Source organism: Psammomys obesus, unplaced genomic scaffold (genome assembly GCF_907164565.1).
Source record: "Psammomys obesus unplaced genomic scaffold, mPsaObe1.curated_primary_1811, whole genome shotgun sequence".
Classification (NCBI taxonomy): Eukaryota; Metazoa; Chordata; class Mammalia; order Rodentia; family Muridae; genus Psammomys; species Psammomys obesus.
Genome location: NW_026594377.1, coordinates 2,756,387 through 2,782,527, shown reverse-complemented (window position 1 = coordinate 2,782,527; position 26,141 = coordinate 2,756,387). Strand labels below are relative to the sequence as shown.

Sequence of the window (26,141 nt, the reverse complement as noted above, 5' to 3'; positions counted from 1 at the left end):
CGGATAGCATTTTGTGTCTTTAGAATGATAAAGATGTACGTTAGAGATAAATGTATAGACATGTAGAACCATAGATATGTAGCGATAAATATATAGATACTTAGAATTATAAAGATGTATGTCAGAGATTAACCTGCAGACATGTAGATCATAGATAGGTAGAGATAAATGTATAGATATTTAGAATTATAAAGATGCATGTCAGAGATAAATGTATTTGCATGTAGAATTATATAATATGTAGAGGTAAATGTACACATATTTAGAATTTAAAAATGTATTAAGAGATTAATGTACAGACATGTAGGTTATAGATAGGTAGAGATAAATGTTTAGAGATTTAGAATTGTAAAGATATATGTCAGAGATAAATATATAGATATGTAGCTTATAGCTATGCAGGGATAAATGTAATGAATATTTAGAATTATAAGGATGTTTGTCACAGATAAATATAAAGATTTATAGATACAAATATGGATATAAACACAAGGAGCAGTAGTTAATTGGAGGAGAGAAAGCAGGTTAAATCCCAAATTACATTTATATATATGTATGTGTGATATATATATATATATATATATATTGATGTCTCTTATCTTTTAAATATGAATATTTTTAAAGTATGAAAATTCTAAATCTTTATTTCATAATGCCCTAAGGAGACTAAGGTATAACTACAGTTTTAGTATGCCTCCAAATTGACTTAAACAGAAGGCAGGGACACACACCCTCCTTCTTCCTCCCTCTCTCCCTCTCCTCTCCTCACTGATCTCAGAACAAATGTGGGAGAAAGCTGCCAGCAGGAAAATGAAACAGTACCTGACAACTGGGGAAGTGCTACTAAAAAGCATCACAGAAATTGCCCACCAGGGGGCAGTGTTGTCTAACTATTAAGAATACCAGAGTGAACAAAAATTACTTCTAAAAATGTCTAAGCTTTTAGGAAAAAGAATTCTCATATTTGAAGGAAAATCTAAATTTTTTTCTATTAAATATCTTTAATCAGATTACAATGTCATCACAACCTCACCAAGCACTTGGGCCTGTAGGTTCCCTTATCATGCCTTTAGATAAAAGATGAACCCAGAAGGAACAGAAGACCCCTCAAACAGTTTTTACATTCTTCCTAGCATTGCTCCAGTCCTCACCACAGGTGCCATCCTCACTTGCAGTCTGCTATGGAAGTTCGAAAGACATAGTGATCAGTTGACAGTTACGACCCTACTGCCTCATCAAATTTCAAGCCATTTTATGATGGCCCCTACTTTAAAGATCATGCTACACCGAATAAAATCCCTGTAAGTAGCCAGCGGTGTTGGTGCATGCCTTGAATCCAAGCACTTGGAAAGCAGAGCCAGGGAGATCTCTGTGAGTTCCAGGCCAGCCAGTTTCAGGTTAGCCAGGGGTACATAGCGAGACTCTGGAAAAGAAGCAAGCAAGCAAACAACACTCCAAGTTTACAGTAAAGAGTCTGTTATCGTCTTGCCATAGTGACAAAGGTCCCAAGTGCGCTGCCAAGTTGTCAGTGGCCAGGATGGTGTAGATTATACTCCTAGTCCTTAAAGGAGGCAACAAATATCTCAAAACTAATTTAACAGCCTATTACCACTAAAAATATTTTGGCTCAACTCAAGCAGATTAACGTCTTATATATTTAACCAAAACTATAAAAATACTAGAAAAGGTACTGAGTAGAAGCTTTTTTAATTCTAATTATTTTTTTATTTTTTTATTTTTGTATGAGACACTAAAAGTACAGGGGGGAAAAAGCTGTTAAGAAATGAGCAAGGAAGAAGCATTCTTCAGAGTCAAGCCCCTGATAATCCAATCCAAAGTAATCAGCCCTACACATGCACACATACACTGGGAAAGGAAAAAACAAAAGGATTCAGAAGGTTGTAGTTATACATACATATATATGTAACAACAATAATTAAAAGAAATCAGAAAACTGAAATGGAATTGGGGAACAAAGAAGGATCTGAAAGAGGGAGAGGAAAGTATAAAAATTAAATCTAGCAGTCATATAAAATTCTCAAAAAAATTATTTCAAAAAAAATACAGGACCACACAAATCTGAAAAACTTCTATACAGAAAGTTTAACTGCTGTGTAGCAAAGAAACTGGTCAACCAGAATAAAGAGAAAACCTACAGAATGGGAGAAAATATATGCAAAACGAACATATGATAGCAAGAAAACAAATAATGGCTTTTTTAAGTGGACAGAGAATATGAATAGACAGGTCTTGAAAGCTTAACAGAAAGCAAACCTGGCCAGCAAATAGATGCAACTATATTCAGCATCACTAACTGCGGTTTGAATGAGAATGGCCCTCTAAAGCCCATGTGTGAATACTTGCTCCACAGCTGGTGGACCTGTTTGGGAAGGCTTAGGAGGGCTACTGCTATAGCTGCAGCCACATGCCTGTCTGCCCACTGCCAAGCAACGATTATGTACGCTTCCCTCTGAAACTGCAAGCAATAATCTCTTCCTTCTATATGCTGCCTTGGTCATTGTTTCTTTTCACAGCAATAGTAAAGTAACTAAGACACTAATAATTGGGGGAGGGACGCGGGCAGGGGTTAAGCCACTAGGAAATATCACCACATACCTAGAAAGACTATTACCAAAAGGACAGAGATGTGATGGAGAGGATGCAGAAAGGAAAGGTCCTCCGTAAGATGTGGCTAGAAATGTAAGTAGGTAAAGACATTATAAAGAGCAGAACAGAGACTCCTACAAGCATAGACATAGAATGACTGATGTGATCCATCAATCCTTTTTTAAAATATACAACCAAAACACAGCCAGTTAAGCAAAGAATATCTGAACTATTTCTGGAGGATTAGATGGAGGGGGGGTGAAATGAGATATACACATATATAATGAAATGTGATTCATCAAAAAATGAAATTCTGTCATTTTCAGCCTGATGTTTTACCATGATATACAATCTATCTCCGCCTGCCACAAGACTCTGTCATTTCTCCTCACGATACTAACTGTTCCCTCAATCTATGGTTTGCAGAGTACCACAGCTTCTCCCACTGTCCACAGAGCCTCCCCCTCTAGGATGCCTTCCTTTCAGCCAAACTGGTTTATGCCTTCGACAGACTGAAACCTGGCTCTGCCTCTGTTTCAGCAGGAATCAGTGTTAGAACCGTCATATACTCTGTTACTACCACCAGACCGTGCATACATCTCTCTCCAGTTTAGCAACCACAGGAACGACTCATGGCTTGCTGACTGGGAAAATGTCCTCAAGAGGCCCTTCACTTACCTAGAAGGACACTTAGGAGATCTGATACTTGCCACTACAGAAAACCCAGCTCTCTTGATTATTTGTGCAAGATCTTTTTCAACACACCAGCATTTTCCATAAGTGTATCACAATAAAAAAGAACTAAAAAATGTTCATCATGTCCATTATGCATGAGCTTGCAGCCACACTGCACTAACCATCAGTTTTACTAACCATCAGCTCCTCCAGCTGGAGTGTCCCCACCCATGTAGGTTCCTGTAAGTTAGAAGATAGTTCACTGTGGACTGGGCCCTTGTCTGGCTCCCACAACTGATCCTTCACATCACAATGCGAGCTGGAGAGGGCTCCCACCTCCTCCCAATACTTTTATTAACCTGCTAATATGCAACTGATGATAACTCTGACACCTCACCAGTTGCTACAATTTCCTTAATTCCCCACTCTAAAGAGAGTTTTGCCACCCTCCTTTTGTAATAATTTCCAAATAATCCTACAACAAATCTGTAACTCATAAGCAGATGTGCTCAGCTTTGTAGGTCACAGTCCTCAGAGTTGAGCTGATGTAAAAGAAGTCAGGTGATCTCATCTTGATCTTGATTTTCTAGTGATGTGTGTTACACCTTCTCCAACATGGTGGTTGGACACATAGATACAGACAATCCAACCAAGCAGGTGTTACCATGATTCTGCTTTACCTCAGAATCCCTTCCCATTACCTCCCATGTCCTTAGAAAGGGGCCTCTCCACGTTCACGGTAAGACCACCTAGATCTGCACACCTATGGAGTCTGCTACAATAGCCCACAATCAGGGTCATTGGAGACACTCAGGAGACCGTGAATTTTTAACAAGCCTGACAAGCTTGAAGATGGAACAAGACAAGACTAGGGCATGGCAGTGCTTACAGAAATGGAAGCAGATGCCTTTATCCATTGCTGCTAATGTACCGTGATACAAAGAATATCACTTTCTGGGGTTCTGTGAAGTGCAAAAATTCCCCAGGTTTCCCACAGTGATCATTTTCAAAACTTCCACAAGCCATTCTGTACTCGTTTCCTTTTTAAGAACTGTGATGCTTGAACTGCAAGTTTCAACCCTTTAAAATAACAGATGGATTGCTTTAACAATACTTTATTATCCTGAAGCAAAATTCATAAACAGTATAACAGCCTAAAGGTAAAATTCAAAATAATCAATATAATCTCATAAATATAATACAAAGGAAAACCAAAAGGTAACTTAGATGAGTCATATGACTGTTCAAGTCAGTGAGACACTAATTTGTCAAAGGGAAAAATCATCATGCAACGAAGGTGGTGCGTTAAACCATGACTCAGTGGCCTTCCTCCTGCCTTCTGAGGAATTATAGTTCAACATCATGACCAACTTTTAGTAAATCTCCCAAATCAAAACCAAAGTCTAAGCTGCCCTTGATGTGTTAGCGTCTTAGAAAACCTATATTAAACCTAATTCAGAAAGTGTTTATACAGTATACCCTAAGCACAGACAATTAGAAACATATTGTCCCCACACCACATGAATGTTCTCCACATTACGTCACACAGCATATGAAAAAAACTATTCCCAGTATTTCCCAGCTGCCCACTATAGAAGTCTAGAAGACATGGCCTCCACAAATTAATGGTTTGCAAGGGCAGATCCCCACATATGTGGCCCTAACTTGTATATAGTTTGGGAGAAAGGGAGCTCTTTAAAAGAAAGGAAAACAGTATGCCATGCTCTCTAGAGCCTTTGAAGACTCAGGCATCACTGCATTTAAGAAAATCTATTCCAGGATGCAACTTTGGATTTCAAAGTGTGACTTCCTTGAAATCACAACCACAAACATGGGTATAAGTGCTAAAATTTTAATGCTGGGTCACAAGGCCAAGTGCCTAGCAGTACAGAGTCACAGGATGAGGCCACACCAGGGAAGTGTTGGCTGGGGACCTGACTTTTACAGGCACCAGTGACAGCAGAGCTGAGTGCCACAGCCTCAACCTCATTGCTAGGAGTTTCAGACTAATACTGTCACATGAAACTTCCAGAATTTTAACAACTAGGTTTTTCCTCACACATGTGGATTAATTAAAACATAAATGAGTGATGGTAATATATAATCTCTGATTTGCAAGAATAAAATGGGAAAATACATAAAAATAAAAGGAAATGTGAATTTGTCAAGGAACAATGCAGGGAGATGCTGCTAAAACACCCTTTGTGAAACAGGTCATGCGAGGCTGGAGAGACGATGCAGTGGGTAAGAGCACCACCAGCAGCTCCTTCAGAGGACAGAGGTTCAGTTCCCAACAACCACATGATGCCTCAAAACAGGGTGCAACTTCAATCTCAAAGAAACCAAAGCCCTCTTCTGGCCTCTACTGGCACTACACACATGTGGTACGGACGTATATGAAGAAATGTGTCATGCACCAACAATTAAAACATTCTTCCTTCCGATTCTACATCTCAAGGATATAGTCTACAACGTCCTTACAGCGTCCAAAGAGCTGTATAAGTCAGTAAGAAATTATCTCTTCAATATAAAACATGGGCAAACAAGGAAATCATTTCAAGTTAGTAAGCTTATGAAAAATTTGATATTAATTATGTTTGGTGCAACAAATTTCTGAGAATAAAAATTTCGTGGTTCCAACTGACATGACATCCAATGTTCTTTCAAAGTTGATCTGATTCTACAGTCAAGAAAAATTTAAATACTGCTTATCAAAGTGTGTGTCTGTGTGTGTGTGTGTGTTTGTGTATGTGTGTGTTTGTGTATGTGTGTGTGTTCACATTATGTTTCTAAAACTGATATGGATTATTGGGATCAAATGATTGTTTTTACCTCAGTCTCCTGAGTAGCCAGACCACAAACCTATGTCATCATTCTTGGTTCCTTGGCTTTTCAATACAGGACAATAAGGGGAAGAGAGAAAAGGGGATTGCAAGGGAAGGCAGTGGCGGGTGAGGGAGAAAAGCAGAGCTTTGTGTGTGTTGTGCTGTTGTTCCACACTGTGACCTTAGCACTTACTGCTTGAAACAGGAGTTTTGTGAGTGCAAACATCACCTGGACTATGGTGAGACACTACCAAAGAAGAAAAGAGAGAGGGGAAGGAAAAAAAATCAGGACTAGGTATATAGTTGAATCATTAGCATGCTTACCTAGCATGTACTAGGCTCTCCATCCATAGCACTACACAAGCGTCATAAGAAAGCAATGCAATAGTGAGCATCCGTCTAAAACCTGGCATAAACATTACACTGGATAGTGGGAACGAAATGTAAGATGTTAACATGCCCTCCAGATTATTTTTGCAACACTCCATGGTTATCTCTGTCTAAGAAGCACCCAGCAGTTCCAACCAGACAGCTGAAGCTACTGGTGAATAGCTCATTCTGCAGACGTGAGGCAGTGTTGGGTGAGGTGGGCCCACTACATCCATGACCCCACCCAAACATACAGTTTGCAATCACTCTCCAGCTCAGCTGACCAAACCAACACCAGAGGAAAGCATTGCCTATCAAACAGAATCTCTGATCCAGATACAATAATAGAGACTACCTGTCCATTTAGTACGGGCAAAGTAATACTGAGCACATTTAACATATAACTGTTTACCATACTATAAAGTCATTTTTCTGCTCTTTACATGAACGCAAAGGAGTCTGACTAAATATCAAGCTAAATGTAATGTTCCAAAAAGACTTTCTAAAAGACTCACCATGAAATTATAAACTGACTTAAATCTGTGGTGGAGACAAGAAAATAAGTCAACAGAAAACCTTATAATTAGTGGATTTATCATTCATTCCTTTGTATGTCTGTGGTTTCTATGCCAAATCATGTTTTTCTTGAAGTAATGACTCCTAGCTTCTCTAGATCCTACAGCTACATGCAAAGACTAGAACACAGACTAATCTCTGCGCTATAGTGCGACAACGCTAATTTTTGTTTGCTTGTTTGGTGTTCTTGCTATGTTTCTGTTTTACTTTTCGTTTTCTGTAAATAGAGTAGTGTTCATCCAGTCAGTAACATACTGACATGTGCTCTCTGTTATCAAGATTACCTAGCTGCACATCTTTATACCACAAACTAAAACATAATTCCTCAAAACTGGCTGACAGGATACTTCAGTATGTTAAGACACTTGCTATCAGCCTCATGACCTGCATTTTATCTCTGAGATACAAGGTAGGAGAATGTCTACTTCACTGAATGTTGTCCTGTGATCTACACACATACACACAGGCACACACATGAACACAACAACACCATAAAACATCTCTTTAAAAACATTCAAAGTGGATCACAGACCTACAAATAAGAGAACTAGAAAACTTCAAAGAAAACACTGGCATAAAACACTGGTGTAGACAAATAGATATTACACCAAAGGAAGAAGTAAGAAATAAATAAAACTTGACTTTATTATGTTATGGTTAAAACTTTTCACACTACAAATGATACTATCCAGAAAAGGATACAAGAAGAGAACAATCTTCAAATCACATATCTGACATGGGAACTGTATACAGAATATATAAAGAGCTCTTACAACTCAATATTGAAAGACTAATAAACCATATTAAAAACAGAACAGGTCTGAATGAACTTTCTCCAAAGACAGCAACTAGTAAGCTAGCAGGTACATTAAAAGATGTCTAACATCATTAACGGGATAGAAATGCCAAGCCAGTCATGAGGGACTCTAGAATAGATCAGCCTATGCAATGAGACAGGAAGCAAGTGTGCACTTGTCTGGAGAATTGCCACTGGCACAGTAGTCATTGCTTTTTAAGAAGACAAAAAATTGCCCATAGCTATGGTCATAGAATTCTATAAACAGGCTAACAATGGATTTTATATTTTAAATAGGTGACTTATAATATATATATATATATATATATATGTTATATTTCAATAAAATAAGGCAATCCTACCTTTTCTACAAAAATAATTATTGTGTCTTCTGGATCACGATGGCAAAGAGATACAAAAGTGTGCTTCCTTTTCCCTGGAGTGAATTAAAATAGCAATACATATCCAATAGCAGAGACTTTCCTATCTCATTACAATCACTGATGAGATACAGCAGAACTCACAACTCCAATACACACAGCAGGCTCACTCATCCTAAAGGAAGAAATGTAGGGAAGCTAAACAGCCAGCATGGCAGTTCTCTCCATCTGACACAGAGGGGTGCCATGTGCCTTCAGTGAATGACTGAAAGGTAATCTACCTATCAGTGACCCGGAGGGCCCTACTCTGGCCCTGCTCTTCTACCCAGAGGTTTGCCTGCAGAGGGCAGTCCACACGCATGTGTCTGAAGCCTACTCCTGTGCCGCTCTACATGTTCCTCCCTTCTTCACACCGATTCATCCCAGCCACACTCTGCAGAAAGGTAGAGGAAAACCTCACCTATACCTATTTGTACATATCACTGTAAAACAAATTGTAACAATATCTAAGAAAAAGGAGTGCCTTCCAAAAGAAGTCCCAAATTTTAATGAAATAGTATTGACTCTGGAAAAAGTTCTTGTCAATTATTTAGAAATTCAAAATGATGTATCTATGAAAGAACAGACTGCAATGAAGATTAACAGAAAGTGATAGAAATTGTGAACACAATTATCCAAATAGAAAAGTTTTAGGAAAGATGTCAGGTAATATTTTAAAACAGGAAAAATAGGGATAATATTTTAAAATAGGAATAAAAAACTAAGAAGCACAGAAGAGGCACACACACACCCCTCAAGAATGAAGCAGGAGATCTGAACAGTACTTAATCAGGATTACGTGTAAGTCTACAGATAATAGTTGTGTAATGCCCTAGAAAAAATGTTAGCACAAATTAAATGACTAGAAAGGTAGAATGAGAAGCATACATCCTAGAGGAAAATAGATTCCTACTACAAATAACATAGTTATGATATTTTTAAAAACTAACAGTCAGTCAGTGTATTTAACAAAATGCTGTTCCACTCCCTAGCTTTCTTGCAGGGCCTGTGCGTTCCACCTTTCATGGCCAGCAGAGGTTGCAAACACAAGCTCTACTTCTCTTCCGTTTCAGGTGCCACTACATACACTATTTGGATTTGACTATTTTTGAGTGCAAGAGCCATGTTCAAATGTTTAGAATCAGTCTGTGCTAAAGGGACGAGAGCCTCTGCTATTGTTAAAATACAGAATATAAATACCACAAGTCTAGTAAGAGTAAAGACAGATTCCAGAAGCTTCTGATGAGAAGGAAAGCTGGAGAAGAAGCAGAGACCATGAATGTCTCTCCATGACAATGTCATGAGGCAACTGCTCATTCACCATGAGAAGTGAGGTTATACACATTAATATTTAAAATGCCAGCAAAGGAACACATACACACAGTTATCATACGCATCTACTTTAGGAAGATAATATAAACTGTTTTTCATTTTTCATTAGAGAAATAATAAGTAGTAACTATGAGACAACTGGCAACAATATTTATAATAGCACACTTAAATACAGGAAGAAAAAAAAACTCAGTGTCAGGAATATGGAACATTGGCTAAAGGTGAAGAGAAAGGGCTCACAGCATGTCTGAGAAAAGGGCTAAAGACCTTTATGTGAGCAGTGAAGCCCTAAGAGATGGGGAGGAGAAGAGCTGACCCTCCTGATTTTTGCCCCATATAATTTGGTCAAGATTCCATTTCTTAGACATACATCCATCCTGTTTTAGAAATAAAAGCCTAAAATTCATGTCATACTTAAGATAACATGTATTAAATAAAAAAAATGTCTACATCTTATAGACTAAAGGTAAATCAGCCCATTTTCCCTCTTAAGAATATAAACTAGAGCACTCTTCCTGCTAGGCAATTTGATAAATGGGATTTTCATTTAGTTAAGATCTAAAACTACCCCATTAGATGTGGTGGAACATATGATATGCCTAGAATCCCAAAACTAGGGAGGATGAAGCAGTAAGTTAGAAGCAATCCTGGGATATAAAATGAAAGTCTGCTCCCTGCCAACTCCCACAAAAAAAAAATCTGGTCAATAAATACAGAAAATAATACAAGTATCACTAAGGCCTGGACAATGCATGGTGCAGAACATTCATCTATTCATTGAACACTGAGCAAATGGGTATACATTCAGTTACGGAACAAGAAAATATAAGTGATGTGAGAGGTAAACTAGCAAAGTGCGAAAACTTTGCTTGGGATTGGGTTTTTTTTTTTTTTTTTTTTTTTTCATTTTCTCCGGTTCACTTTCCTATGGTAGCACCTGGTAGGCAGGGACAATGGGAGGTCAGAAACCAAACCAAACCTGTCTCAGTTTCAATGATGTAGCTGTGATAAAAATACACTGACAAAAAGTAATAAGTGTGTGTGTTGGGGGAGGAAATGGGTATTTGTCTTTCAGTTCATCCCAGGTTATAGTCCATTATTGCAGGAGAGCCAAGGCAGGCACTTGAAGCAGCTGGTTACATCCACAAAGGAGAGGCAAAGAAATTAATGCATGCATGCTTCCTGCTCAATTCCCTTTTTGCATTTATACAGCTGAAAGCCCAACCCTAGCAGGCCGACATTCAGGATGTCTTTCTGTGTGCCCACAGGCCAACTCAACCAAGACAACCCTTCACAGAGCCTCCCCTGTCAAATGTGTCAACTCAACAACTGAACTACAAACCCAAACATTTGCACCTAATACCCATTGTTTTTGTTTCACTTCACTCTCTGGTTTTCAAATTCACAGCAGGCACACAGACTGCCTCCTAGGCATGTGCCTGTCTTCCTCATATGCCCTGCTTTACTTTAATGGTTTGCCCCATTTTTATCTTTCTAAAAGACTATTTTGTAGTTTCAGAACACCCCACTGCGCTTGCTCTTTGGGTCTTGATGTGTGTGTTGTTAATGCTGACTCCCTTCTCATGGAAGTTCCTTGCTTTGTGTAGACGATACCAATTGTGAGCTTGTCATTTTACGGAATACTCAGTTGTTAATGTAGAGCTTTACATGTCCAAAGCTGCAAGAGTGGACTACAGAGCAATTTTGCCCTGAATTCGACAACAGTTTGTGACGTTTCTTCATCCTAAAACTTTTTATGTTTTTTGTTACTTTCTAGACACTGCACAGACCATCGCTGGTGTCCTATCCCAACTTTGGGCTCCAGTTCCACAAGAAATGAGTTTTTCCCACAGTCAGAACGCTAGGAAAACTGGTATGTCAAGCCACAGCCCCATACTCTCACAGTTTCCTACAACTTTTCTAGTCACAAATTCCATGAACAATATCCAGTTTTGCCAAAACTTCAAGCTAGCTTCTTGTTTTGAAACTGTTGGGCATGTGAAGTGTCTCATCAAAGCAAATAAAATCCTTTCCTGGGCCCACTGATGGATGGCCCCATGCTTTCCTCTGAGAGTTTGATTCCTCTCTGTCTGGCATAGAGAATTTCCTTTTTTTTTTTTTTTTTTTTTTTTCAAGCTCTCCTATCTACTCAGGGTCTGCAGTTTTCTACTTTTCTGTATCAGCCCAATGCACCATGCTGCAGGAAGTCTCTGAATATACTCCATTCTTTGGAACGTATTATTTTAACAGAAACCACTATATATTTCTTTTAAGTTTGGACACTCCATACCTTTAACTCAACTCTATAACCCTAAGAGAATTACAAGTTTGGGAAAAATTACCAGAAATATTAGATGTTGACAATAGGAGGGACAAGGTGATGGATGAAGAACATTAAAAATATCATTTAATCCTTTAACATGGCTTAGCAGAAAAGAGATCTTTTTATCAACATAATGAAAAATATGTTTCTAAAATTATATTATTTCTTTATGCATTTATAATAGAATATTTATAGCACTATACTTTATATTATATAATGACGTGAAAAGACTTATAAAACATTAGCCTTGAACAAATATAGCTGTAAGACTGTAAAATTACACTTTCTCTTCCCCTTTCCATTTATTCTTTGGTCCTACAGTTTGGGCCTAAAGTTTCATTCATGTTCTCACATGATTTAACAATACTGATCTGAAAAAAAAGGAAGAAAGGGAAAGAAAAAAAAAAAGCATGCCTCTGGCCCAAAGTCTTATGTGTGGGTCTTTCTTTTCAAATGCTTTGTTTTGTAGGTTTCAAGGTCAAATCTCAAAGGACTATAGAAGAGACTCCAGCATATACTATATACTAAATCAAAGCCAATTAGGGTTAAAGAAGTGACAAGTTTTGAAAAGTACCATACAGTACCAATTGTGTATTCATTTCCTCATTTAAGTAATCTGTTTTTACTTTTAAAAAGCATAAAATCTATTATGCTTGGTTTCCTAGAGAACAAAACAAAAGGGCAGTTTATAAACATTCCTGTAATAGTGGGGATAAACTTGAAATTTTCTTGGATAAATATCAAGAAATAAAATGGCTAGGTGCTACAAAAGGTTTAACTTAGTTGCTTTTTAAATATTTCACACACCTATATGTAACAGGCCCAACAAATGCACACTCTTGCCAATAGCTCTAGTCACTATTGACAGAAAGAATATTGTTCATTGTTTATACAATTAAGTAAAAAATTGTGCTTCATCAGAGTAAAAAAGTGAAAAAAGCAGAAAACCACAAGGTGGCACTAGAAGTTAAAAGCTGCCAAGGATTTTCAAACTGTCTTAAGGTGATTATAAGTTCAGAAATATAACAAAAATGATGTTATTAAGTCATTTCACCACTTTGTACTATAAACATTTCTAAATGTTAAAATATGAATATTCACTTTAAAAGAATTAAATAAATATGTATGCATTGACTTCTTGGAAATCTTAAAATGTTCTTATATAATCTCAACTCACTTGCAATCTGAAATACAAAATTACTTGTTTTGTTTTCAACCAAACACACATTAGGTCAAATTCCTTATACACGTAAAGCAGATACCTAGGTTTAGATAACAATACAGGTAACAATGGCTATCATTCTCAATGTTACTGTTGAAGGTCAGGGGTACAGACATGATGACATCCTATCATCCTCAAAATTACAACAAACAAAACCAGAAGCACTTGCTATGTACCACATTGTTCTGAGATCTTTATATATCACAAAATAACTGAGACATGTCACTGAAATCCCTTTTTACAGATTAGAAAATTGAAGCTGGGTAATTTACACACTGCCACAAAGGTTATGAGTTACAAGATGGGGATTCAAACTCAGGAACTCTAACTGCAAAGCACAAGCTCTCAGCCCTTTCTGTCTTCCGAATGCTGACACATATTCTTCATCATCTTCATCATGACTCTTCCATAGACACAAATAAGTGTTTTGAAACTCTATGAGACTGTTTATTTCACACACTCTTTTGGGAAAGTGAAATGCATTGCTGCCATGGATTGAAAATTCAGGCTTTGAGGTCAGGCAATATGGATTAAAGCACTAGGCCCGTGGTAAGTAACTGTAATTAAAAAGAAATTATTTCAGATTCCACCTCTTGAGAATGGGGATAATAGTAGCAATTTATAGGATTTCCCTGAATATCAAATAAGGTACCATATCCAAAGAACACAGTGATGACTGATAAGTAAGTCTGGATATTAGTACTATTAGTTTTAAGCTGTTTTGAAGAGTATTGCTTCTAATTCTAGAATGTGACAGCTAGATTGGGCCAACAGTTTTTCAAATGAAAGCTCTCTGAAAATCACATTGTCTGAAAAATTTGTGAAATTGACTCTCCATAACATATGGTATGGTAGACAAAAATAAAGTGCAGGTATGTAGGAAAGGGGTAAGTATAGAAAATAAAATCTTAATGAAAATTTGTTAATTCTAGAAAATCCCAGAAGCTGAATTCTTTGAAGAACGCGACTTGAAAATATTGAGAGTAATTCTAGTCTTGCAAAGATTGCTATAGAGAACAGCTGGAGCACACAGGCCTCACCAGCGTACCCAGCACGTGATGCACGTGAGCACAGAACTCAGAAATCAACAGGACCACACACCTTTTACCTGGAAGACAATGTCGAGAACACTTACTAGTATCCAGAGTTTTCTCTTCTGACTTCCCGAACAGAAATTCGTACTTTGCCTTGGCCACATTCTGGGAATGTGCTGATGCACTGTTAACCCAAACAAACGGCTCTGCCTGAAAAATGAGAACCAAAGACATCATCACAAATACAGCACAACAAATAATAATGAAACAAATCACCCAAGAGGGAAATGATTAAACCATCATGATGCATGCTTCAGAAGCCATTATATAATCACTCAAAATGAAACAAAAAAAAATCATGACAATACAATCAGGATACATGATTTCAGCAGTGAGCCCCAGCCAAAAAAGAATACACATGTGATATCTACAAGGGAAGAAAAAGAATATACAATGAGCCTGCCATGACTGAGGAGCTGGGTTATGATAAACGGTCCTAAAAAGTGCACATGGCTGGGGAGAGCTCAGTTAGTAAAGTGCTCTTTGGGTTAGCATTAACACCTGAGTCCAGTGTCTATAACTGAACACAGAGATCTTTCCTGAGACTGATATCCAAAGAAGGACCAGGCATGGAGATAACCTGGAACCCCTGCACACAAGTAGCCCAAGGCAGCTCAGTCTCCAAGAGGGTTCCCCAATAATAGGACCAGGGACCATCTTTGACATGAACTCGGTGGCTGGCTCTTGGATCACCTCTACCTGAGGGGGGAGCAGCCCTGCCAGGTCACAGAGGAAGACAAAGAAGCCAGTCCTGATGAGACCTGATAGACTATGGTCAGATGGAAGGGGAGGAGGACCTCCCCTATCATTGGACTAGGGGAGGGGCATAAGAGAAGAAGAGGGAGGGAAGGTGGAATTGGGAGGGGATGAGGGAGAGGGCTATAGCTGGGATACAAAGTGAATAAACTGTAATTAATAAAATGAATAAATAAATTTTAAAAAGTATATACAATGTGTGTTTTTCTGCTTCTGGGTTACCTCACTCAAGATGATCTTTTCTATCCATTTGCCTACAAATTTCATGATTTCCTTGGTTTTTTTTAAATGATTTTTTATTATTTTTATTAATTAGTTTATTCCCTTTGTAGCCCACCTGTAGTTCCCTCCCTCTTCCCCTCCAAATCCCACCCTACATCCCTCTTCTCCACCCATGCCCCTCCCTGAGTCCACTGAGAGGGGAGGTCCTCCTCCCCTTCCATCTGATCTTAGCCTATCAGGTCTCATCAAGACTGGCTGCATTGTCTTCCTCTGAGGCCTGGTAAGGCTGAACCCCCTGAGGGGGAAATAATCAAAGAGCAGACCAATCAGCTTATGTCAGAGATAGTCCCTGTTCACATTACTAGGGCATTTGGACACTGAGCTGCCATGGGCTACATCTGTACAGGGGTTCTAGGTTATCTCCGTGAATGTTCCATGGTTGCAGTATCAGTCTCAGAAAACACTCCTGTGTCCAGAATTTGTTCTGTTTTGCTCTCCTTGTGGAGCTCCTGTGCCCTCCAGGTCTTTCTATCTCCCCCTTCTTTCATAAGATTCCCTGAGCTCTGCCCAAAGTTTGAGTCTCAGCATCTGCTTTGATACTCTGCAGGGTAGAGTCTTTCAGAGGCCCTCTGTGGTAGGCTCCCATTCTGTTCCTGGTTTTTCCCCTCTTCTGATGTCCATCCTCTTTGCCTTTCTGAATAAGGATTGAGCATCTTACCCAGAGTCCTCCTTGATTAGCTTCTTTAGGTGAACAGATTTAAGTCTGTTTATCCTATATTATATGTCTAATCTCCACTTACGAGTGAGTATTTACCCTGTGTGTCTTTCTGCTTCTGGGATACCTCACTCAGGATAATCTTTTCTAGGTTCCACCATTTGCCTGCAAATTTCATGATTTCCTTGTTTTTAATTGCTGAGTAGTATTCCATTGTGTAAACGTACCACAATTTCTGTATCCATTCGGAAGAGTGCTACCTCAAAGACACAGCTATACCACTCCTAGGCATATATACAAAAGATGCTCAAGTATACAACAAGGACATTTGCTCAACCATGTTCGTAGCAGCTTTATTTGAAATAGCCAGAAGCTGGAAACAACCCAGATATCCATCAGTTGAGGAATGGATACAGAAATTGTGGTACATTTCCTTGTTTTTAATAGCTGAGTAGTATTCCATTATATAAATGTACCACAATTTCTATATCCATTACTTCATTGAGGGACATCTAGGTGGTTTCCAGATTCTGGCTATTACAAATAGAGCTGCTACAAACATGGTTGAGCAAATGTCCTTGTTGTATAGTTGAGCATATTTCGGGCCCTGCAGAGACTGATAATCCAACCAAGGACCATGCATGGAGAGGACCTAACACCCCTGCTCAGATGTAGCTCACAGACACAGTTTCCAAGTGGGTTCTTTAGTAAGGGGAGCAGGGGCTGTCTGTGGCATGAACTCAGTGGCAGGCTCTCTGATCACCTCTTCCTGGGGGGCTGCAGCCTTGCCAGGCCACAGAGGAAGACAATGCAACCAGTCCTGATGAGACCTGATAGGCTAGGGTCAGATGGAAGAGGAGGAGGATCTTCAGTGGATTAGGGGAGGGGCATAGGAGGAGAAGAGGGAGGGAGGGAAGGATTGGGAGGGGCTCACAGCCAGGATACAATGTGAATAAATTGTAATAAATAATAAATAATAAATACATTTTAAAAAAAAAGAAAGAAAGAAAAAAGAAACCAGGTCTGAGAGGCATGAGTTTGTAATCCCAGCCCTGGGAAGGCTGACTGGCCAGAGTGGCCTACTCAGGGAGTTCTAGATCAGTGAGACCCTGCTTCAAATAGAGGAACTGGTTCCTCAGGAATGACACCAAGGGTTAACCTTTGGCTTTCACATGCACAGTCACACAAAAGCACTCACATGAACATGCTCCCGCTTGCATACACACACAGTAAGTTCATGTTACTTTTAAAAACATTTAAACTAAATGTTTTAAAAACACTTAGTAACTAAATGTTACTATTAAAAACCTTATGTTTCTTGATGTACCATCAATTCAGATGCCACTCTCAAAAGCATACTTTCATAATAATCTATTGATTAAATGAATTGGGTAAGTAAGACTCAGCCCCAGAAGTATTCTTAAAATATTATCAGAATATTTAAACTCCCTAGAGATTATCAGAAAGTTCACAGAGAGCCTTGAGTTCATGCATGGGCACTTAGTTGTATAAAAAGAGAAACAGACATCTGTAAATCATATGCAATGAGAATGATTTTTTATTTATCGTCATTACTGAGAATTTTAATTTTCATCTTTTTGGTCTACGTAAGTCCTATGTACCTCTGGAAACTTAAAAATAAATAGAATTATTTGTTGCAAAAAAAAGAAAAAAAACCTTATGTTATTTTCTGAGTGATTAACATTATCCAGGAAAAATTTAAAATATTTTTCTCTATGTGTTTTGTTGAGCCACACCAGAAAGAAAGTAGTCTTTCTCCAAAAATCTCCACACCTGTACATCAGAAACAAGGTATACATGTAATTGCCAATGATACAATCTGTCTTAAATTGGAGCATCTGCCCAGAATCTTCTGTAATTCTTAAAAAGCTGCTATTTAAAGAAAAACCACGATATCACAATTGTGAATTCCTAAGACCTCCTTCCTGATTGCTTGAGGCAACTGTCAAAACTTGAATGGTTTCTGTTTCTGGCCTATAATTAAGTAATGGATGAAATTTAATCTATACCCATCAGGGAGATAATATCTTGCCTCTATTGTGAATAAAAACATCCAAAATCTGGATATTATGTACATTGGTTTCTATCTTGACTATTGAACACCTATTCTCATGTCTGACCCACACTGATCCTTCATTCTGGGGAACACTGCCATCAAAGGCTATATGAACAACCAAATAACTACCCGAAATGAGGACATTTTACGCAGAAATGACTGTCAGAGATAGAAGGACTACCCTACTACAAGCAAGTTTAGCATGTGGGGTCATCGCTGTCACTCTCCCCCACTACCTTGCTCTTCTATACCATTATCAAAGTTAACTTGTAGAATTTTGAGACTGCACTCCTTAAAATGCCTCTACAATCATCTAATTTTCATAATGTGAAAAATTCATCTCTGGAAATTCTTCTCAATATAATGTGTTTAACAAGTATAGATTAATTATCCTTTTCCCGAACAGAGAAAAATAGTGATGACCTGTGTATTTAGAGAGCTTTCAGTTAATAGAAGAGGAACTCCCCAGGGATTCTCAAAGAAGGTGACCTAATTTAGGTAAGATGGTTATGCATCTCTGAGGAAGTGGTATCTGCAGAAATGAGAAGGACAAGAAGCTGGAATGACTTCTGGACTATGCACAGGGATGGCCGTTTGAAAACGACTAGCCTGTGTCTGTACTGAAAACTGGCCAAGAAGCACAGAAGAACATGTAAGTAGGCCAGTTCAGACAGCAGCAGCAGGGCTGTGAGAAACAATGATCAAACAAACATAGGGTGCTTGGGGAAGGAAGGCTCATTTTAATAAGAGCTTGAAAAAAGCCATTGAAAGGTTTTTCCAAATATTTTTTATTTATTTACAGTGTAAAGATTATTTATTTACATTTTAAAAGACCACAGGGTTACCACACAAAGGAGTTTAACAGTCTAAGTGAAAAACTATAGCTCATGGTAATATAAGTAAGCAAAAGTGAGTTAATTTAAATTAACGTAATTTTCTGGCCAGCCAGATTTAATAAATTAGGGAAAAGAATAAATCAAGGATAATTTTAATGGATAACATTTATAACCACTTACTCTCTGGAAAGCACTGTCCTAGTGCTATATGTGGAAAGCATCATTTAGTGCTCAGGGAAAGCCTACAAATTGAGCACAGCTATCATCCTGTCCTATGGATGAGGAAAGGAGTCAATGAACAGGTAAATAATGCGTCAAAGATGGTAATAAATTATGTATTTCAGATTTGATTTCATGCAGTCTAAATCCAAAACACATAACTTTGAGGATGACATCCAGGAGTCAGGCTTGCACATCTGGGTATATAAAGTGAGATGAGAGAAAGAACATTATCAACAGCTTGGACTTGGCTGCCAGGTAACCACCAAGGCCACTTAATATGCCACAAAAGAATACAGTAATGAAGAAACTCATTAATACAGTACTAGCAAACATCAAGGAAAGATTTTCAGCAGTTACAGGAAAGATACTCTTTTTGGCTTAAAATTTCAATTAGATCTTGAGGAAACAGTTCTATAGAAAAGTTCCACTTGAGCAACAGTCTTTAACTTTTGGTGTTTGGGGAGCCTAGCCTAAGATTTCTGGAGGTATACACCAGGAAAGTATACTCATTTAAGTATTCTCCTTTAAGATGAAATTTGGCAGTGTTTCTTAAAATATGAATAGAGACAAGTCATAGTACTGCTTGTAAGTATACATTTGTCCCTAACAGATGTTATTTTCACATCATATAAAATTTAAGAGCAGATTTTAAATATCATTTATATTCATCCACAGTTTAAATTATAGGTACGATCAATAAAGTAGGAGTAATTATCAATAGAAGAGTTATTATCAATAAAGCATCATGCCATGAGTCTAACATTTTGGTAGTCATATGCAGTTAGCCCTCCCTGTCTACAGGTTGTAAATCACGGATGCAATCAAGATGGATCTTCTTCCTCTTGCAGAGAACACACGTTTGGTTCCTAGTACCACATGGGGTCTTAAAAATCATCCTTAACTTCAGTTTCAGGGGATTTAACACAGTCTCTGACCACCAAGGGCACCAGGTACACGCGTGATATGCATACATACATGCAGGCAAGTACTCATACACATAAGCTAAAACTTTTTAAAAATATAAAATAAATAGTCTAAAATGACATTGACTTTTTCTCTTAGACCTCTAAGTCATGTGTCTATGTCTATGTGTCTCTGGGTATGGATAGGGGAAATATACAGTTCTGGGTATGTGTCCTGGTTACCTCTCTATTTCTGAGATAAAATACTTTGATCAAAAGCAACTTGGGGGAGGAAAGGATTAATTTCACCTTACATTTCCAGATCACAGCCCATAATTAAGAGAATTCAGGGCAGGAACTGAGGCAGAATTCAGGGAGGAACATGGCTTACCGACTTGTTCACTCACTCAAGCCCAGCCAGTTTTCATACAGCCCAGGCCTACCCAGTTAGGAATGGTTCAGCTCAAAGTGGGCTGGCCCTTTCACATGAATCATCAGTCAAGACAGTCTCGCACAGGCATAGTCAAAGATCTAAATAATCAGGCAACTCCATTATCAGCAGCAGCAGCGTTGTTGTCATTGTATATGGGTATTTTCCTGCATGTATGTCTGTGCACCATCTGCATGCCTAGTGCCCTATGCCCAGAAAGAGCAGACAATACCCTGGAGTTTGAGTTAGATATGGCTATGAGCCACTGTGTGGGAGCTGGGAACTGAACCTGGCTCCTTTGTAAGAATGGCCACTGCTCTTAACCTCAGAACCATCTCTCCAGCACTGACCAGAAAAGTCTTCAGTTGAGGTTCCTCTCTCTCCCCAAGTGACTCTTGATTGTTTCAAGTTGACAATAAAAACTAAGCAGGACAGTGAGCATACTGGACCATAAATTAAAGTGTACTTCTTCACATGTCCCGATCAAAACTGTTTAAAACACATTGATGCAAAGGAGTTCGCAAACATTAACATGAATTAACATAATCCATAGCACTTATTAAAACACATATTTCTGTGGTGCCCCCAGAAGCTTCAGATTCAGATGGTACAGGGCCTGAAAAGGTACACTTTCTACCAATACTCCAGGTGATGCTCATGGTCCTGAAATGTGTCGCCTGCACCACAGCTCCGGATTAGTGTGGTTTTCATACTTTATTATATGTCAGAATCAACCGGCAGTCTTACTGTTGTCTATGCAGGTCTGATATTGAGCAGACCACATTTTGAGAACCTAGACTTACAGGCTCTAAAGCTAAGAGTGAAGCAGTGTTCAAAGCATACTCGGGTTCTCACAGAAGAAAAAGATCTTTAAAGGGCTGCTCAATCTAGGAGTAACAATTGTGAAAGTATCTCAATTTAACAAAGCACTCCATATTTTGGTAATTGTGGGGACCCTTACAGGCTCAAATCAAAGTGTTAATATCCCTCCACCTTGCTATGTAAAATAAAGCTCATTCTCCTTACATTCAGTAGCATGAGCTTGAGGGCCCTGCTGACACTGCTCTCGCTATGCTAATGCTTTAAGTCTTCACCTATCCTACAATAATTGTAGGCCATTGGAAAACTGCATTTGAAATAATCAGCGTGGTTAAAGACATGCATGATTTAGTAATACATTTTCAGTCTTGTTGCTACTTGAATAAAACGTATTCCTTTTGCTTTATCACAGTCATATTAGGAGCAGCATATAAATCTCTTCAGTAAGTACACAGAACAGGTGCTGTGGAGAAGCTCAGCAGTAGCAGTGCATGACTAGTACGCATGACGGCCTAGGCTCAATCCCAGACACCTAAAATGTAATTTAGAAGGCAGTAAAATATGTCTACCTTGAGTTAGGTGACCAGGACCAAAATCTAGCATTGCTAGTATCTGCTACTCCTCAATTTTGCATAAATGTCTGGACTTCAGGTTCCTGATATATATAAAGTACCACAGAAGCTGGAGAGCTGTATGGTGGTGGCACATTCCTATGAGCTTGGCCCTTAGAAGGCTAAGGCAGGAAGGTTGACTATTCAAGGTCAACCTGCTCTACCCAGTGAGCCACAGTCAACAGGAAGGAAGGAAGGAAGGAAGGAAGGAAGGAAGGAAGGAAGGAAGGAAGGAAGGAAGGAAGGAAAGAAAGAAAGAAAGGGAAAGGAAAGGAAAGGAAAGGAAAGGAAAGGAAAGGAAAGGAAAGGAAAGGAAAGGAAAGGAAAGGAAAGGAAGAGCACAAGAGCAAAAAGCCAGCATTATAATGAACATCTTTAATTTGGAATCTGAAACCTTTTAGGCCCTGACAAGACACCACAAATGGAACATTCCACACTCCACCTTATGTCACAGGATGTAGTTTAAATGTTATATAAAATTTCTTTCAGGCTATGTATGCATGGTGTATATGAAATATAAGGCTCCGCAATATCTACACACAAACATTCCATACTAAAACTTCCAACAAAATCTAAATGCTCCTGACCCAATCCATCTTCAATAAGAGATACTAAATCAAGTTTTGTTTGAGGCTCTCTCTAATTCCAAAGCACAGGATTTTTCATATTTCTGAACCACCTTCACAGACTTCCTTAAGGAGCAATGCTGTGCAGACAGGCGTAAGTACTCAGTATAGGAAAGGAAGACACAAATAAAATCTCAACCTCACTCATGACGTCTTTTCCACACTTACAAAGAATTTCAGCTACATTCTTCAGCTCACAACTCACAATGTTATTATTATTATAACCACTTTTACACACTTACACACACACATGCTCCTGATGCAAAATAACTTCTACAAAACAAGAAGAAAAAAAAAAAACAAAGCAGAAATTTTTAGAAGTAAAAGTCATTTTCAATGAAGCTGACAAGAAAGATAGGGGCCACAGGAGTAGGGAAGAGAGAATGAGAGTGGGGCTTGAGGCAGGCACCATACACTGGGCGTTTCTAATTATATGAACTTCAATATGATGGCTAGAAGATTTGAGAGCTAGTCAGTTGAGTATTACAGAGTGCTTTTGGCCAGAAAACATTAAAAGCTAAATTGAAAATTATAAAAATAATATTTCACAACTCACTTAATGCCAGTACTTAATTCCAACATTCACATTCCACATTTGATCCTGCTTAATCCCATCTATTCCCGTAGCAGAAGCCAAGTCCACTGAAACTGGGTATTGTGCACACACCAACCAAATGCAGGCAGGGGCCTGAAGCTCAGCACACTGCAGAAGCATGGTTAGGTGACACTGGCTGAATTATAGTCTAAGTAACACATGTTAAAGTCCTAAACCCATACTTCAAACACAGACGTATTCAGAGGTCATTAAAATGAGATCATCACAATAGGTCCTACTAGGGTAACTGGTGACCTTCTAAGAAAACAAGATTAGGTACACAGAGAGATAGACAAAGCAAAGACCATGTGACGACCAAGGGAGAAGTTGTCTTTTGAAGTCAAGGAAAGGGACCTCAGTGGTGACAACACAGTAGTTGTGGACTGTTGATCTCTAAAAGTATGAGTCAATTCATTCCCGCTGCATAAGCCACTCAGTCTGTGGTATGTTAACATCTAGCAAACACATGCACCGGGAAACCTTAAATAACTAACAGCAGAAGAGACATTGCCTAGGGTGGGAAGTTGAGGTCCCCTCTTGAGGTTCTTAATCCCACTAATAAAAGAATTTAAGAATGGATTCAAATGGAAGCTCAAGGACAATTTTTTTAGCGTTTTTGAAAGAAACACCCTGGGGCAGTCCAACTGTAAATTGCAGATGCAGCCCAGAGGAGGAAAATGGAAGGTTCGGGGAAGCCACGCCATTTAAGCCGGCATGGAGGTCAGGCACACGGTCAAAAAGCAGTCAAATGTGGGGAGGGGGGTTAGAAAAAAATAGGAAGCTCAAAATCCTGGGAAGGGAGTCAAGATGTTAAAGAAAGTATGCATGGAAAACATAAAGAAAAAGGAAAATTACGTTTTTCTAAATAATTCAAATATGGGTAGACTTATTGCATGGAAAATAATTTTTGGAAGGAATAAAAAATAGTCTAAGTATTCCACCTCTCTCTTTAGCATGGCTTAAACTGATCTCACCAGGCCTTCACTGAAATGTTAGGTTTACACCTAGGCCAGAACTTCTGTTCTGCTGACCTAGAGTTTTTCTTTACTTTAACAAGATGATGGAACTTAAGTCCCAGCTGTTTCCTGTTACCTAAAAAATAAGTAAGAATGAGACGCTCAATCCTCTGAGAGCAGTGTGGGTGAGAAGAGATGGGAAGTAGGATAAAGTGAGTGATTCAGTCTACCAGCAACCAGCAACTGGTAGGCTGGAAAGAGCAACTCAGGCAGGCCAATAGCAAAAGGATTCTTATTCCTTAAAGCTTTCACACCTATTCAGCCACAACAACTGCTTTCTGTTTACACACGGAAGTTTTTGAGGATTTATTAGGGGCAGTGGTTTCTAGAAAAAAAATTAGAACAAAAATTGGGGAGATGGTAGGAGAGATCATTTGATCATTTGAAGGTTAGATGGCAAAATATACAGACATATCTATGTTTGTCTTTCAAAATCATTAAAAGTACAAAGGAGGATACTTTTTTATACATATGTAATATATATATAACATATATGTTATAACCCATAAGTATAAAAAGGGTCGTGACACTTTTTTTATAAATTTATTCACTTAACATCCAAAGTGCAGCCCCTCCCTCCTCTCCTCCCAGTCCTACCCTCCCATCCTCTTCCCCTCTTCCCTCCTCTCCTTCTCAGAAAAAGGGACACACACCCCTGTATCAACCCACCCCAGTAATCAAGCTGCATCAGGACTGAGTGCATCCTCTTCCACTAAGGCCAGACAAGGCAGCCCAGCTAGAGGAAAATGATCAAAAAGCAGGCAACAGAATCAATGTCAGAGATGGCCCTCCACTCTACATGAAGAGGAAGCTACATGTAGTTTCATGAAGCTACATCAGTTACATCTGTGTTGGGGCCCTAGGTCCAGACCATGCATGCTCTTTGGTTGGTGCTTCAGTCTCTGTAACCCCATGGGCCTAGGTTAGTTGACTCTGTTGGTTTTCTTGTGTTCTTATCCCCTCTAGGTCCTTCTAACCTTCCCTCCACACATTGTGACACTTTTAAAGTAAATAATCTAAGTAAAGTTAGAGTGACCAAAAGTATGGAGAAGCAGAGAACAAATTTAGTCCATTACCAGTCTCACTACCAGAAAAAGGGAAGTGAGAGTCATGTGGTAAAGTCATGAAGAAGATTAACTGCAGAATTAAATTAAATTCAGGGCTCTCCTATGTTATTCAAGTGAGTCTTAATTGCAATCATGGGTGCGGCGAAGCAGACTCACAAAAAAGATGCTAATGTCCTGGGCTTTAAAGTGGAGGAAGGGTCGAGAACAAAGCAGTGGGTCTGGAATGCAAGGAAAGGTTACATTCTGGAGTCCCCAAGGAAACCACTGTCAGTCTGACACACTGAGAACCTCATATTCTTGTGGCCTCTACAGCTGTAAGAAAATAAACTTATATTGTCCTAAGCTAAGCTTTTACACAGCAGCCAAAGAAAACTACTACTAAGGCAGAAATATGCATACAAATGCACACCTGCATGTCTACATATGTTTGCTTTGTTTTAGTAAACAAAAGCCATGGTTACCACTTATTTTCTGTAAACACATTTCTGCTGACTCCAAGAACCAATCCGTTATTAATGAAATAATCACAAGACTAACATGTAATTTGCTATCCTATACTGTCCTTGTTAGTTCAGTGCATCCAAACATAATATGGTGCTATTCCACTTTAATTAAAATTTCCGGTTGCAATTTAATAATGTCTACTACTTAAAATCATACAAAACTATCCATTCTTTCAGTTGTCCTGGAAATAAACAGGGAGAATCATGTATGTTTTTCCCTAAAAATATACCTGACATGTGCCTCTATGTAAACAAGGAAAGCAAAACAGTAATGCTTGGGAAGAAGGGGATTACCCACCTCTTCCCTACCACTATTCCCTGGACAGGAAAATTGCATCTTCCAAAAGTCAATAGCAACATCAAGTTGGGACACAAGTCCTCTCAAGAGAAGCTAAAAGCATCTGGCAGAAAAGTGGAGTAAGTGAAAGGCTAAAGCTTTCATTTCTAAGAGTTAAGAGATGAACATCAAAATAAAAGGATAATGAAGGGGGCCACAGAGTCAGAAG

General features: G+C 38.7%; 1 protein-coding gene across 1 annotated transcript in view; it reads right to left on the bottom strand.

The window, feature by feature from the left end:
- Psd3 (pleckstrin and Sec7 domain containing 3) overlaps positions 1–26,141 on the bottom strand; it is a 460,032-nt gene that overhangs the window by 327,573 nt on the left and 106,318 nt on the right. Inside the window, exon 2 of the mRNA XM_055618704.1 lies at positions 14,280–14,388. Within this exon, the coding sequence (XP_055474679.1) occupies positions 14,280–14,388 (109 nt within the window). The remainder of the gene's footprint in view (positions 1–14,279; positions 14,389–26,141) is intronic.